General features: G+C 41.0%; 1 protein-coding gene across 3 annotated transcripts in view; it reads right to left on the reverse strand.

Moving 5' to 3' along the window:
* PTEN (phosphatase and tensin homolog) overlaps nt 1-13,999 on the reverse strand; it is a 106,090-nt gene that overhangs the window by 66,197 nt on the left and 25,894 nt on the right. For 2 of the 3 annotated variants that reach the window (XM_060187129.1, XM_060187231.1), the window contains exon 2: nt 11,321-11,405. In XM_060187129.1, coding sequence (XP_060043112.1) covers nt 11,321-11,405 — 85 coding nt within the window. Of the gene's footprint in view, nt 1-10,024; nt 10,141-11,320; nt 11,406-13,999 lie in introns of those variants that run through there. The other variant, XM_060187180.1, reaches the window with a different exon arrangement.

Below are 13,999 nucleotides of genomic sequence, written 5' to 3' on the forward strand. Positions count from 1 at the left end.
CTGGAAAGGAACTGACAAAATAATCTGCTTACAGATTAATTACATTTCATATGCAGAAAATCTTAAAATTCCACACACAACAGCATAGTAGTGGCATACAAAATTAACATGCAGTCTCTTGCTCTCACTCTCTCTTTGGCCCAGACAGCATCACATAAGTCTCTTCCTTTGCTATCTCGCTCTCTCACTCACTCTCCTAGACCAGCATGTGACCATAAAGCTTGTAAGTGAATCCTCTCTTTCCCTGACATGTTTTGTTTTCAATTAAGAGTTCAATTTACCTGGAAAAAAATTAACATGCAAAGACCAGTTCTACGGGGTCGACAATGGAGCACCGGGTTAAGCACACATAGTTCAAAACGCAAGGACCTGCGCAAGGATCTGGGTTCGAGTACCCAGCTCCCCATTTGCAGGGGGGTTGCTTCACATGCAGGTCTTCAGGTGTCTTTGTCTCTCCCTCTCTACCTTCCCTTCCCTCTCAATTTCTCTCTGTCCTCTCAAAAATAAAAAAAATAAAAAATTGAAAAATGGCCATAGGAGCAGTAGATTTGTAGTGCAGGCATCAAGACCCAGAGATAAACCTGAAGGCAAAAAAAAAAAAAAAAAAAAAAACAGTTCTATATAGTAACAATGAATGATCATAAATGGAAAATTAAGAACACATTCTTATTTTAATAGTGTAAAAAAAAAAAAGCCAATATTGACCAAAGAGGTAAAAATAATTGCACAAAGAAAAATGGAAACACTATTGAAAGACAGTGAAGACCCAAATAAATGGATAAACACCCTCATATTCATGAACTGGAAGAGCTGATGCCACTTAGATTCCAATACTGTGGTTTCAAACACAAACCACAGATTAATGAAATTTCTATCAAAGCACAACAACCTTTGTTTTGTAGATCCCTGGGCTGAATAGACAGCATGGTGGTTATGCAAAAGATTTTCATGCCTGAGGCATTGAGGTCCCGGGTTCAATCTCCAGCACTACCATAAACCAGAGCTGAGCAGAGCTCTAGGGTTGAATAGTGCGTATGTGAGTATCTCACAAAATAAATAAAAGAGAAAAAATAGATTATTTCATCTAAAATTGACAAGGACCCTCTCAGAGGGTTCTAAATTGTAAAATAACAATAATAAATAAAAATGCAAAATAATAAAGCTTTTAGAACTTGCAATTATAGGTTTCAAAATTCATTACAAAGTTACAAAGCATGGTACTAATATAAAGAAAAACATTTACCGGGAGTCGAGTGGTGGCGCAGCGGGTTTAAGCGCATGTGGCGCAAAGCGCAGGGACTGGCGTAAGGATGCCGGTTCGTAAGGATGCCCCTGGCTCCCCACCCACAGGGAAATCGCTTCACAGGTCTGCGGGTGTCTGTCTTTCTCTCCCCCCCTCTCTGTCTTCCCCTCCTCTCTCCATTTCTGTCCTATCCAACAACGAACAACATCAACAATGGCAATAATAATAACCACAGCAAGGCTACAAAAAGGGCAGCAAAAAGGGGGAAAAGATGGCCTCCAGGAACAATGGATTCATGGTGCAGGCACTGAGCCCAGCAATAACCCTGGAGGGGGGAAAAAAAAAGAGAGAGAAAGAAAAAGAAAAAGAAAAACATTTACCAATGGAAGAGAAGAATGGGCTGGGAAATAAATCCCTGTATATGTGATCAAAATAACTTTTAACAAGTCTGCCGCAATCAATGGAATACCACTGGCAAAAATATCATTTGTGTTTCCAACAAGTATCTTCATTCATGCCTCAAAAGCATGACGCTGGACCCTTACACCACATATAAGAACTAACACACAAAGTGGATCAAAAGCTAACTAAACAAAACCATAAATTTTTAAAAAGTAAGCATGGGGGGAAGTTTCATGATGTCAGACTTAGCAACAATTTCCAGAATGTGACAACTAAATTAAATTGGATCACATCAAAAATCACAAACTCTTGTATTACAAAATAAAAAATGCAACCCAAAGAATGGGTGAAGATACTTGGAAATCATAACTCTAATAAAGGACTGATGTGCCGAATATAGAAATAACTCCTAAAATTAAACAGCAAAGTCACCCAATTCCTAAACGGCAAAAGGAGAAGATATGTAAACAACCAGTAAGCACATGACAAGATGCTCGGCATCTCTTACCATTAAGGAAATGAAAAGCAAAACAAACGTGAACTACCACTTGTCACCAGTTATGACTATTACTTAAAAAGACAAGTGAAAAAACTCAAAATAAAAAGTGTTGGTAAAGTTGTGAAAAAGTACAGCACTGGTGTATTGCTGGCAGGAAACAAAATGGCTTAGCCACTATATAAAACCATATGATAATCCATAAATCCCTAAGGAGGGGGCAGCCACTTCTGGCTATAAACCTAAATGAACGAAAAGTTCGCACTTCCACAGATGCTGCCACAAACATGTTCACAACAGTATTATTGACCAGAGGTAGGAACACCCTCCCAGATGCTATAACTGTGCAGAAACAGACACAGGGAGAATGGAGTGAACCAGAGTCCATCAACAGCTGAATGGATAAACTATAGTACATCAAAACAACAAAAGGATCGTTTTGGTACATTTTTGTTGTTGTTTTTTGTTTTGCCTCCAGAGTTACTGCTGGTGCTTGGTACCTGAACTACAAATCTGCTGCTCCTGGAGGCTATTTTTTCCCTTTTGTTGCCCTTGTTGTTTTATCTTTGTTGTGGTTATCATTGTTGTTGGATAGGACAGAGAGAAATGGAAAGAAGAGGGGAAGACAGACACCTGCAGACCTGCTTCACTGCCTGTGAAGTGACCTCCTGCAGGTGGGGAGCCGGGGGCTCAAACAAGGATCCTTAAGCTGGTCCTTGAACTTTGCGCCACATGCACTTAAACAACCACTGTGCTACTGCCCGGCTCCCACAACGTGGACTTTAAACACAGAATGCTAACTATATTCACCACAGCCAAAACTGAGAACCAACATGCTCATCGACAGATGGCTGGGTAAGTAAGTTCTGGGACATATACCCAATGCAGTCGTACTCAGAAACTTAAAAAGATGGTATTATGTCCTTTGGAACAAAATGGATGGAGTCAGAGGTAATTATGCTTAGTGAAGTAAGAAAAAAGTCTAGGACAATTACTAGATGATTTCCCTCATGTGAAATATAGAGAATTGAAACACTTTAACTTGGGGCGGGGGATAACCCATTTCTAAGACCATGGGAAAATTATGGTGGTTATCTTAGAGGGGGGCTGGATGGAAGAGAATTTTGGTGGTGGGAGTGGTATGGAACTCTATGCCCATATTCTTAAAATTCTGTAAATCACCATTAAAATAAAAAATAAACCTTTCTCAAAACACTTAAAAAGAAAAACCCAACAAATTTTTTGCTAAGGTAAAGCAGTCTGTCACAAAAAGACAAAAATGTCCCAGCACCACTATAGCCAAAGGACAGCAGTACTCTGATCAAAAGAATAAAATTAAAAAAGGGAGGAAGGGGTTAATAAACTGAATGGCCTGGGAGGTGATGCAGAAAGCAAAATGCCAGAACTGATGTGGACCCAAGTTCAACTCCCATCATCACACAAATTACATATAGTGATGCTCTGGTGTTTTCTCTCGCTCGCTCGCTCTCGCTCTCTCTCACTCTCTCCCTCTCTCTCTCCTCATGATAATAAATCTTTATAGAACATTTGAAATGTTTCTTCAACATAAAAATGTATAAAACATATAAAAGGAGGGTGGGTAGGTATCATAATGGTGATACATTATCTCCTGCCTGAGGGCCCAAAGTCCCGCACCACTGTACGCCAGAGCTGAGCAGTGCTCTGGTGAGAGAGAGGAAGGAGAGGAAGAGGAAGAGGAGAGGAAATGTGTGTGTGTGTGTGTGTGTGTGTGTGTGTGTGTGTGTGTACACGTACACATAGACAGAAAGACAGACAGACAGACGGATGGATGATAGGGATAGATAGATAGTAATGGGCCTTTGTTATCAATAACGCAACTGCTGCCACTGCCTTTTTGCTTTAGATTGTGCCGAGACGCCAAGCCACAGATGTCAATGTTCCAGCTCCAATCATTTGGTGAGACCTTTTCCAACACGTGGGACGACCTACTTCCATTTCAAATGGCACACTCTCCAACAAAAGTACAGAGCCTACAGGCTAGGGCCTAGTAGACGGCGAAGTGTGCAACATATCCATGAATTAGGGGCACTATGTACCGCAGAGTAAAAGTGGTTAATAGTCCTCAGTGATGAGACTTAGACTCAGTCGGCTCGGCAGTCAAGTGGAAAGGTCTAAAGAAGGCACCGTAAGCTGCCTAACCAAACAGTTAGTTACTCCTTAGACCTAGACACCCTCCTCACCTAACCCCTACATCACAGGTCTCAATCACTCTATCGACTCAACTAACTACACAAAAGAAAACAGACAAGATATGTCCCTTAACTCTTCTGACAGCATCAGCATTACTGTCACCCCTTGATTATCTTTAGAAGAAACAATGTGGACTGGGGAGACAGCATAATGGTTATGCAAACACTTTCATGCCTGAGGCTCTCCCAGGTTCAATTCCCAGCACCACCATAAGCCAGAACTGAGCAGTGCTCTGGCCCATCTCTCTGTATCTTTCTCTCATAAAAATAAATAAATACAAAAGAAGGAGAAGGAGGAGGAGGAGGAGGAGAAAAAGAAGGAGAAGGAAGAGAAGGAGAAAAAGGAGAAAGAGGAGGAGGAGGAGAAGAAGAAAGGAGGAGGAGGAGGAGGAGAAAGAGAAGGAGGAGGAGGAGAAAAAAGGAGAAGGAGAAGAAGAAGGAAGAGGAGGAGGAAGAGAAGAAGAAGGAAGAGGAGGAGGAGGAGGAGAAGAACTGTATACAACTGGCCAAGAGATAAACTGGAAAATATATATATATACACACATACACCAACTAAAGGACAATTATTGTCCCTATGACAACCTTTATGAGACTCTCCAAACAATAATTGCAGTAAAACTTAAGGTTAGCTTAGACTCCACTAAAATCCTAAATATATTTCCTCTCTATATAGAGGCCAGACCCCTCAAACCTAACACCAGTTTGAATACAACAAATGACACACAACACTACCTCTCACAGACCCCTCTTTCCACCATCACTGGTCACTGCCATCAGGAACGTCAGCACAAGCCCTCCTGGGGCCTCTCCAGGACCTGCCCTCACTGCAGAGCAGCCATGGTGGGGACTCCCCACTCTCTGAAGGGAGGCTGGGCAGCCTGCTCTGCCCCTCGAGGAAGACGGGTCCTGACATGAGAGCAGCCTAGAATGTTCCAGCTGTGACCAGGGACTGTGAGCTCAGACTGACAGGGACTCGGAGGGCACACAGGCTCCTGTGCTAGATCGATGGAGTAAATAGTTAAGTGCTTTTATAGATTTTCTTCAACTGTGGAAGTTATTCTGGCCTAATCCACCTTTCTAGCCCTATTCTCATCTCTGCCACCATCTTCCCAGACAGTATTTTTAGTCCACCTGCATGTTAGCTGTCAAGCTCAAGCAAGAATTACTAAAGTCATGGGCCCCTAAGAACCCAAAATAAACTTCCCAGCTTCTCTCCACCCTACGATCCCTATTCTCATCTGCTTTATCGCTACTTTTTGGTTCCTATTTATTAAACAGTTTATCCTGCTTTATATCTTAGTGCTTTTTCAGCCATCAAGTGGCAAATGCTACTATGATTTTAACCTGACTTCTCTGAGTAGATGATCTTACCAATGTGTCTCAGAACCTCACTTCTCCAGGGGTGTCATCCTGTACCCCCCACACATACCCTGAAACAGGCTGGGGGTATAGATCCACCTGCCAACTCCCATGTCCGATGGAGAAGCAAGAAGCCAGACCTTCTACCTTCTGCACTCCATAAAGAACTTTTGTCCAAATTCACAGTGGGGGAGAAATGTTAGGAGAAGATGACCAGTGGGTTTTGAACTCTAATTCCATCAGGATCCGGAGAAAGAAGAGGAAAAAAGGACATTCAGAACTAGTAACTAGTAGGTGTGACTAAGAAAAGAAAAGAGGCAGGACCATAGAAAAAAGAGCAAGCATATGTAAATATAGACAGATGGTTATAAAAATAATAGTCAATCTGGGGAGTCGGGTGGTGGTGCAGCGGGTTAAGCGCACGTGGTGCAAAGCTCAAGGACCGGCCTAAGGATCCCAATTCGAGCCCCCGGCTCCCCACCTGCAGGGGAATCGCTTCACAGGCAGTGAAGCAGGTCTGCAGGTGTCTGTCTTTCTCTCCCCCTCGCTATCGTCCCCTCCTCTCTCCATTTCTCTCTGTCCTATCCAACAACAATGACATCAATAACCACAACAACAATGTTAAACAAGGGCAACAAAAGGGAAAATAAATATTTTTTAAAATAAATAATAATTGTCAATCTATAATTGTGACCTTGGGAGAAAATACTGCAGTTTCTAATGGAGGGAATGAGGACACAATTCTGGTGATGGGAACTGTATACCCCGGTTATCCCAAGATTTAGTGAATCAATATTAAGTCACTAAAAAGATATATAATACAACCACTTAAATATGGTTAAAAAAAGTTAATAGTGTAAAAGAGAAAAAAGAAGTCTTTTGACGTCTATATTAGAAGACTATGAAGTGCCTTATGACAGATATGAAAATGTCCCTACTTCAGAAATCTTCCAATAAAAGGAGAAGTATATTATTTTTTTTTCCCCCAGGGTTATTGCTGGGCTCGGTGCCTGCACCATGAATCCACCGCTCCTGGAGGCCATTTTTTTCCCCCTTTTGTTGCCCTTGTTGTAGCTTCGTTGTGGTTATTATTATTGCCCTTGTTGATGCAATTCGTTGTTGGATAGGACAGAGAGAAACGGAGAGAGGAGGGGAAGACAGAGAGGAGGAGAGAAAGATAGACTCCTGCAGACCTGCTTCACCGCCTGTGAAGCGACTCCCCTGCAGGTGGGGAGCCGGGGGCTCGAACCGGGATCCTTACACCGGTCCCTGCGCTTTGCGCCACATGCGCTTAACCCACACTGCGCCACCGCCCGACCCCCAGTATATTATTTTCTACTGACTCAGACTAGGGAAAACATTGTTATACTTTTCCACTTTCATCACTTCCCAAGTTATGCTCTATGGAATGCTATTTACTAAAATGTTATCCAGTACTTTCTAAAAGGAGGAGGAGGAAAACAAAAAGGAGGAAAGGCAAAGAAAAGCAGCATGGAACTCAACTTTTGGTGCCTAGACAATGCACAGCGGCAGAATAAAGGCTACACAATTAGAGCTAGTTCAGTTACTAGATGATGAGCTCACTCACAAGCAGAACTTAAGAAACAAGGACAGTGGGTTGGGGAGATAGCATAATGGTTATGCAGACTCTTAAACCTGAGGCTCCCAGGTCACGGGTTCAATCCCCATAAGATGGAGCAGAGCAGTGCTCTGGTGAGAGACCTGTGATGTAGGGGTTAGGTGAGGAGGGTGTCTAGGTCTAAGGAGTAACTAACTGTTTGGTTAGGCAGCTTACGGTGCCTTCTTTAGACCTTTCCACTTGACTGCCGAGCTGACTGAGTCTAAGTCTCATCACTGAGGACTATTAACCACTTTTACTTGGGTTCAAGCCCCCACCTGCAGGTGGAAGGCTCTGCAAGTGGTGAGGCAGTACTGCAGGTGTCTCTTTTTCTCTCTTCCCTCTTGATTTCTAGCTGTCATAATCCAATAAATAAATAAAGATAATAAAAGTTTTTTTTTTTAAATTAAAAGTACATTCACCTACACTAAATACATTTTCCTGATTTGTTAAGAAATGAACAATTCTCAAGCTATGTCTGTTAAACCCATGAAGCCATCAATCTGTTTAAAATTAGATTTATAGTAGATAGTAGACCAGGGAGAACAGAAGCAACCCGTGGCACAGCTATATACAAATAATGTCAAAGGGCATAAATTATGGTGATGTTGGGTATTATACAGCAAATCCTAACAAAAGGATTTTTCAAAGTTAGCCCAATTACTAAGTAATGTGATTATAACAATAACTATCCATTGTCTTCTTGAACCCTAAGTCAGCAGGAACCTCACATTTCCACTATAGAGTCTATATTTCCCCCAGTTATAGAACCTTAGGGTGGGGCACACTTTTCTGCATGCTTCTCTCAAGTCATACCAAATGATATTGCATCTGCCAATCCCAACCTTATCAACGCAACAAGTACCACCTCAGCATGCTTCACTTCAGACTGTGTCCAGAGACTTCAGGTGTGGAATGACAACCCTTCAGTTTCATGACTCAGGTAAGACCTTTCCTTTCATAGTATTCTCTAATTCCATTCTAGGCAGTTCACTTCCTAACGAAGGCCCAAAACCTAGATATAGACCAGGTCCCGTGAGATAGAGCATAGTTCACACGTATCCATAAACTAGGGCAAAATATATACCTGAAAGCAAAAGTACACACTAGTCTGCAGTGAGTACCCCCAAACACTTCATCTGCACTATTCCGGCCTTTAGGTCCATGACTGTTCAAAAATTTGTTTGGCTTATTAACTTCGTTAAATTAACTTTGTTAAATTTGTTAACTCTCTTTACAGCCACCAGGTTCCAGATGCCAGCATGATGCCGACCAGGCTTCCCTAGACAGACGACCCCACCAATATGTCCTGGAGCTCCGCTTCCCCAGAGCCCCACCCCACTATGTAAAGAGAGAGGCAGGCTGGGAGTATGGATCGACCTGTCAATGCCCATGTTCAGTGGGGAAGCAATTACAGAAGCCAGACCTTCCACCTTCTGCATCCCACAGTGACCCTGGGTCCATACTCCCAGAGGCATAAAGAATAGGAAAGCTATCAGGGGAGGGGATGGGATATGGAGATCTGGTAGTAGGAATTGTGTGGAGCTGTACCCCTCTTATCCTATGGTTCTGTTAATGTCTCCTTTTTAAATAAATAATAATAATAAAAGATTTATTGCAGATAGTTTCAAAATAGTCTGAGAAATAAGATCAATGAATAATGAATTGTCTCAGTTGTCCAAATTAAATTTTATCTGGAGAGAAACTCATAGTAAAAATACTAAATTAGAGAAAAAAATAAATATTTTTTTAAATTTTTTATTATCTTTATTTACTTATTGGATAGAGACATCAAGAAATCAAAAGGGAAGGGGGAGATAAGAGAGGGAGAGAGACACCTGCAGCACTGCTTCACCACTCATGAAGCATTCCCCCATGCAGGTGGGGACTGGGAGCTCGAACCTGAGTTCTTGCACATTGTAACATGTGCGGTCAACCAGGTGTACCACCACCTGGCCCCAAAAAATTTATATATTATAATTCTTCATTATGTTACTACCAATGCCAATCCCATAGGCAGGATGACAGAATCAGTTAATTACAACAACTATTGGTTAGCAAAATTGTGGTATACATAATGAAATGATGAAGTCACCTCTTTTGCCTCACTCTGGATGGAACTTGGAAACATCATGTTAAGTGAAGTCAAAAAGAAAAGGACAAATATTGAATGATCTCATTTATATGTGGAACTTTAGAAATAAGGACAGAGACAAATCACAAAGCAGAACCTTTACTGGGTATTTTGTATTGCACCAAAACAAAGAACTCTGGGAAAGGAGAGGGAAGGAGGGCATGGAGGAAATTCTGATCTTCTGTTGCATAATGCATGGGGAGATGAGAAACTGTACCCATCTGTCAACAACTGCATTATAAGCCATTAACCTCCCAATTAAAAAGAGAAGAAAAATGAAAGGGAGAGACAGACAGACAGAGAATTCAGCTGGACAAAACTCTATGTTGGCTTTCCATACCCACAGGTGCTGAGCAGGCTAACTCAACCAATCACAGATACAAGCTAAGAGTTCAATCAAGAACAGCTGCAGTTGTACTAGACATTAGTCTCTCCATTTTTTGTCATTAATCCTTAAACAATATAATAACTATTTACATTTTATTAGTTTCGATAAGCAACAGAGGTGACAATGCACACATTATACATGCCATCATATTACATAAGAGCATGAGCATCTGCAGGTTTGGTCGTCTCTGGAGGTTCAAGAACCAGTTCTCCCACAGACAGCAAGGGACAAGTGACTACAAAATGTAAACACATTTCAGCTCAAAGTAAACTGCTAAAATTTAACTCTTAGAAAATCAACTTATGGTCAGCTCATATAAGGGCACAGGAGGCCTACTTAATTGTACAGCTACTGCAAAAGGATTCAACTCTGTCTCACTCCTATCTCCCCCCTTCCTCTCAATTTCTGGCTGTCTCTATCAAATAAAGATAATTTTTAAAAAATTTTTTAAAGGATTCAACATTTGTCTGATGCCATACAAAGTGCTTTTCTACCCATTACAACATTTAATGTCCATAACCAACAAATATTTAAGTTGAAAGTTTTTAAGAATGATACTTATAAAAATTAAGGAAATAATCTAGAATTTCACTTTTAAAAAATCATTAACATTCCTACTGACAGTTTGTAGTTAATCATATTGTAACAGAATCCAGTCATTAACCCGATTCTTCTTCTACTTCTAGCGTTTGCCCTTCTTCCGTAGCCAGTCAACAGCGTCAGGTTGAGCCTGATGTAAAGTTTTGAGACCTCCTTTGAATCTGGAGAGTGGCAGTCGTTGACTATTAACCCGATGATTTTATGGGATTGATAAAATCATAACATATGATATAAGCCAGAAAGAGAAGGATGAATATGGGATGGTCACACTTGTGGACAGAATTTAGAAATAATTACAGAGGGGAAACACAAAGTAGAACTTGGGCTGGGTTTGGTGTATTGCACCAAAGTAAAGGACTCTGGGGGTGGGGGCAGTTCAGGTCCTAATGCTTGATAGTGGAAGGACCTAGGCTTGACTTGAGTATTTTGCAGAAAACTGAGAAATTTTACATATGTACCAATAACTGTTTTTACTGTAAGCCATTAATCCTAATAAAAAATTGCAAGAAAAAGATAAAAATGAGTTGTGTTCCACCATGACCCATTCGACATCAAATAACCATTAAAAGAAAAAAGAAAGTAGGTGGGGGAGATAGCATAATGGTTATGCAAAGAGACCCTTACACCTGAGGCACTGAAGTCCCAGGTTCAATCCCCTGTATCACCATAAACCAGAGCTGAGCAATGCTCTGGTTAAAAAAAAAAAAAAAAAACTACTGACCCGTAGCATAACAAAAATAAAGTTCACATCATAAAGCGAATCTTTTTCTGTGGTTTAGAAATATTTTCTAAATAAAAATGTAATATGAAATATATCTACATTTGAAGCAGAAAATTAAAAGTACTTACCTTACTACATCATCAATATTGTTTCTGTATACGCCTTCAAGTCTTTCTGCAGGAAACCCCATAGCAATAATGTTTGGATAAATATCTGAGCACTTAGGTTAAGGAAATAGTTGAAAAATGCAACAATGCAAATAAACTACACATACATGCTTTAAAAACATTAATTATCAAAATAAAACTGTACATACTCAGCTATGCAGACAAAAGGCTGTCAAATATATTATTTGTAAACCACATATGTAATTAGGACATACAGGTAATTCTATCTTATTTCCAAAAAACATCCTCAAACTCCTCCACTAAACACGTTAAAAACATACAGAAGCTCAGGTACTTGGACCTGGTAAAGTGGGTACCTTACCTAGACAGCTATCTCCTGGCACTACTGGTTGTTTTTTTTTTAAAACCAATTCCATCATCACTTTGTTGAAATTTTTGATTAGCAGGGTTTTTGTTGTCACAAGGACACATTTTCCTAAGATGCGTATCACTCACTCTAGTTCTTAATTATGCTTTACTGTGTCCAAGTACCTGAGCTTTGAGTTCCCAGGCTCCAGAAGGGAGCGCTATGCAAAGGGAAGGATTCACAGTGCTGTTTCTCTGTCCCTCTCTCTCTCTCACCTTCTATCTAGAAAATAAAAAAATAAAAAATAAAAATGATTAAAAGTTCACCAGGAGCAGTGGAATAAAGCAGGGCACAATGACCCAATGAATCCCTGGAGGGCAGAAGGGCCTAGGATGTAGAAACAGCTATTTCTCTAACTACTAAAAACATCTCATCCAGCCTCAAAAGGTTCATGTATTAAAATATTCCAAATGAAAATTTTTCAGATAATTATTTCAACAATACAAGTTTAGCCATCCTCTATTATAGTCACATTAAGAAAGTAGTCCCACCTAAAAATGTGGTTCTTGTTCAATTATTGAAGTGTTTCACACACACACACACACACACACACACGGGGAGGGGGCAGGCAAAAGGAACAGAGAGCCTCAAATCAAACCTGTAATAAGAGAGAAAGGCAGAAGCAGAGAATCATTCTGGCACATGCAATACCAGGGGTCAAACTGGGAACCTCATGCTTAAGAGTCCAATGCTTCGACTGCTTCACCATCCAAGCTTTTCTAAGGAATGCAACCAAGAACTAATCTCTATTAAAATCATCTTTCCTGACAAACTTAATTAACCTAGACATTACTTTAAGTAAGAATTCTAGTTTAGTCTTAGGAAAAAGCATAGAATTCTAAGGGCTAGAGACAGCTCATAGAGACAAGTACACACTTAAACATGTAAGAGGACCCAGATTCACCCCTGGCTACACATGGGAGCACTAGCCTGGCACAGGGAAACTCTCTATCCCCATTCACTTGCCCATAAAAATTAAAAATAGAGAGGGCAGTGGGGGCAGGTCCTCCGGGTGGCCCAGAAATAGCCCTCCCAGTAAAAAAGAAAAGCACACAATTGTAGACAACCCCTTGAAATGCAGTAATTTTTAGCAAGGACTTAAATTTATTACTTGCATCTGAATACAAACTTATAAAGTATACAAGGTTGTAGAGGAGTGGGTAACTTAAGAAAACTATGTTGGGGGGGAGGGCGGGCAATGGTGCACATAACAGTGCGCAAGGACCCAGGTTCAAAACTCTACTCCCCACCTGCACAGGGAAAGCTTCACGAGTGGTGATGCAGGGCCGCAGGTGTCTCTGTTTCTCTCCCTATCTCCCTTCCTCTCTCAATTTCCTCGCTGTCTCTAATAAATCAATAATAATAAATCAACAGTAATAAATCAACAGTATTTTTCTTTTTAAAGAAAACTATTTTTAAAAATTCTAAGTAACGTGTGGTCCAGGAGGTGGTGCAATGGATAAATCATTGGACAATCAAGCATGAGATCCTGAGTTCAATCCCCGAGAGCACATGTACCAGAGTGATGTCTGGTTCTTTCTCCTATCTTTCTCATGAATAAATAAATTCTAAAGAAAAAAAAAAAATCTGAGAGTCGGGCGGTGGCGCAGTGGGTTAAGCACACGTGGCGCAAAGCGCAGGGACCATCGTAAGGATCCCGGTTCGAGCCCACGGCTCCCCATCTGCAGGGGAGTCGCTTCACAGGCGGTGAAGCAGGTCTGCAGGTGTCTATCTTTCTCTCCACTCTCTCTCTGTCTTCCCCTCCTCTCTCCATTTCTCTCTGTCCAATCCAACAACAAAGCAACGTCAACAATGGCAATAATAACCGCAACGAGGCTGCAACAACTAGGGCAACAAAAGGGGAAAAATGGCCTCCAGGAGCGGTGGATTCATGGTGCAGGCACCGAGCCCCGCAATAACCCTGGAGGAAAAAAAAAAAAATCTAAGTAAATGGGGATGTTGCAGTAACCAACAAAAATCAAGTCTGCCAGCCCTATCCTTCATTCACTGAGTTATCCAGGCACGTGGTGACCTGCAAGGGACACGGGAGTATAAGCAAAAACTACTGAGCTCTGCGAGTTCTATCAGGGAATAGATCTACAACTGGGCCAAAGGTCCTAATACATGCAAGATCGAGATTTCAAGAGCTAAAGAAAGAAATTAATTTTGTCTAGGCACAGATAAAGCTTCACAAAGCAGGTACTATGCTAGCTAATCTTTAATAAGTCAGACATTAGGCAGAAAAAAAAGAAATACATTTTAAGCACAGGATA

The sequence above is a fragment of the Erinaceus europaeus genome, chromosome 1 (assembly GCF_950295315.1).
Source record: "Erinaceus europaeus chromosome 1, mEriEur2.1, whole genome shotgun sequence".
Lineage (NCBI taxonomy): Eukaryota > Metazoa > Chordata > Mammalia > Eulipotyphla > Erinaceidae > Erinaceus > Erinaceus europaeus.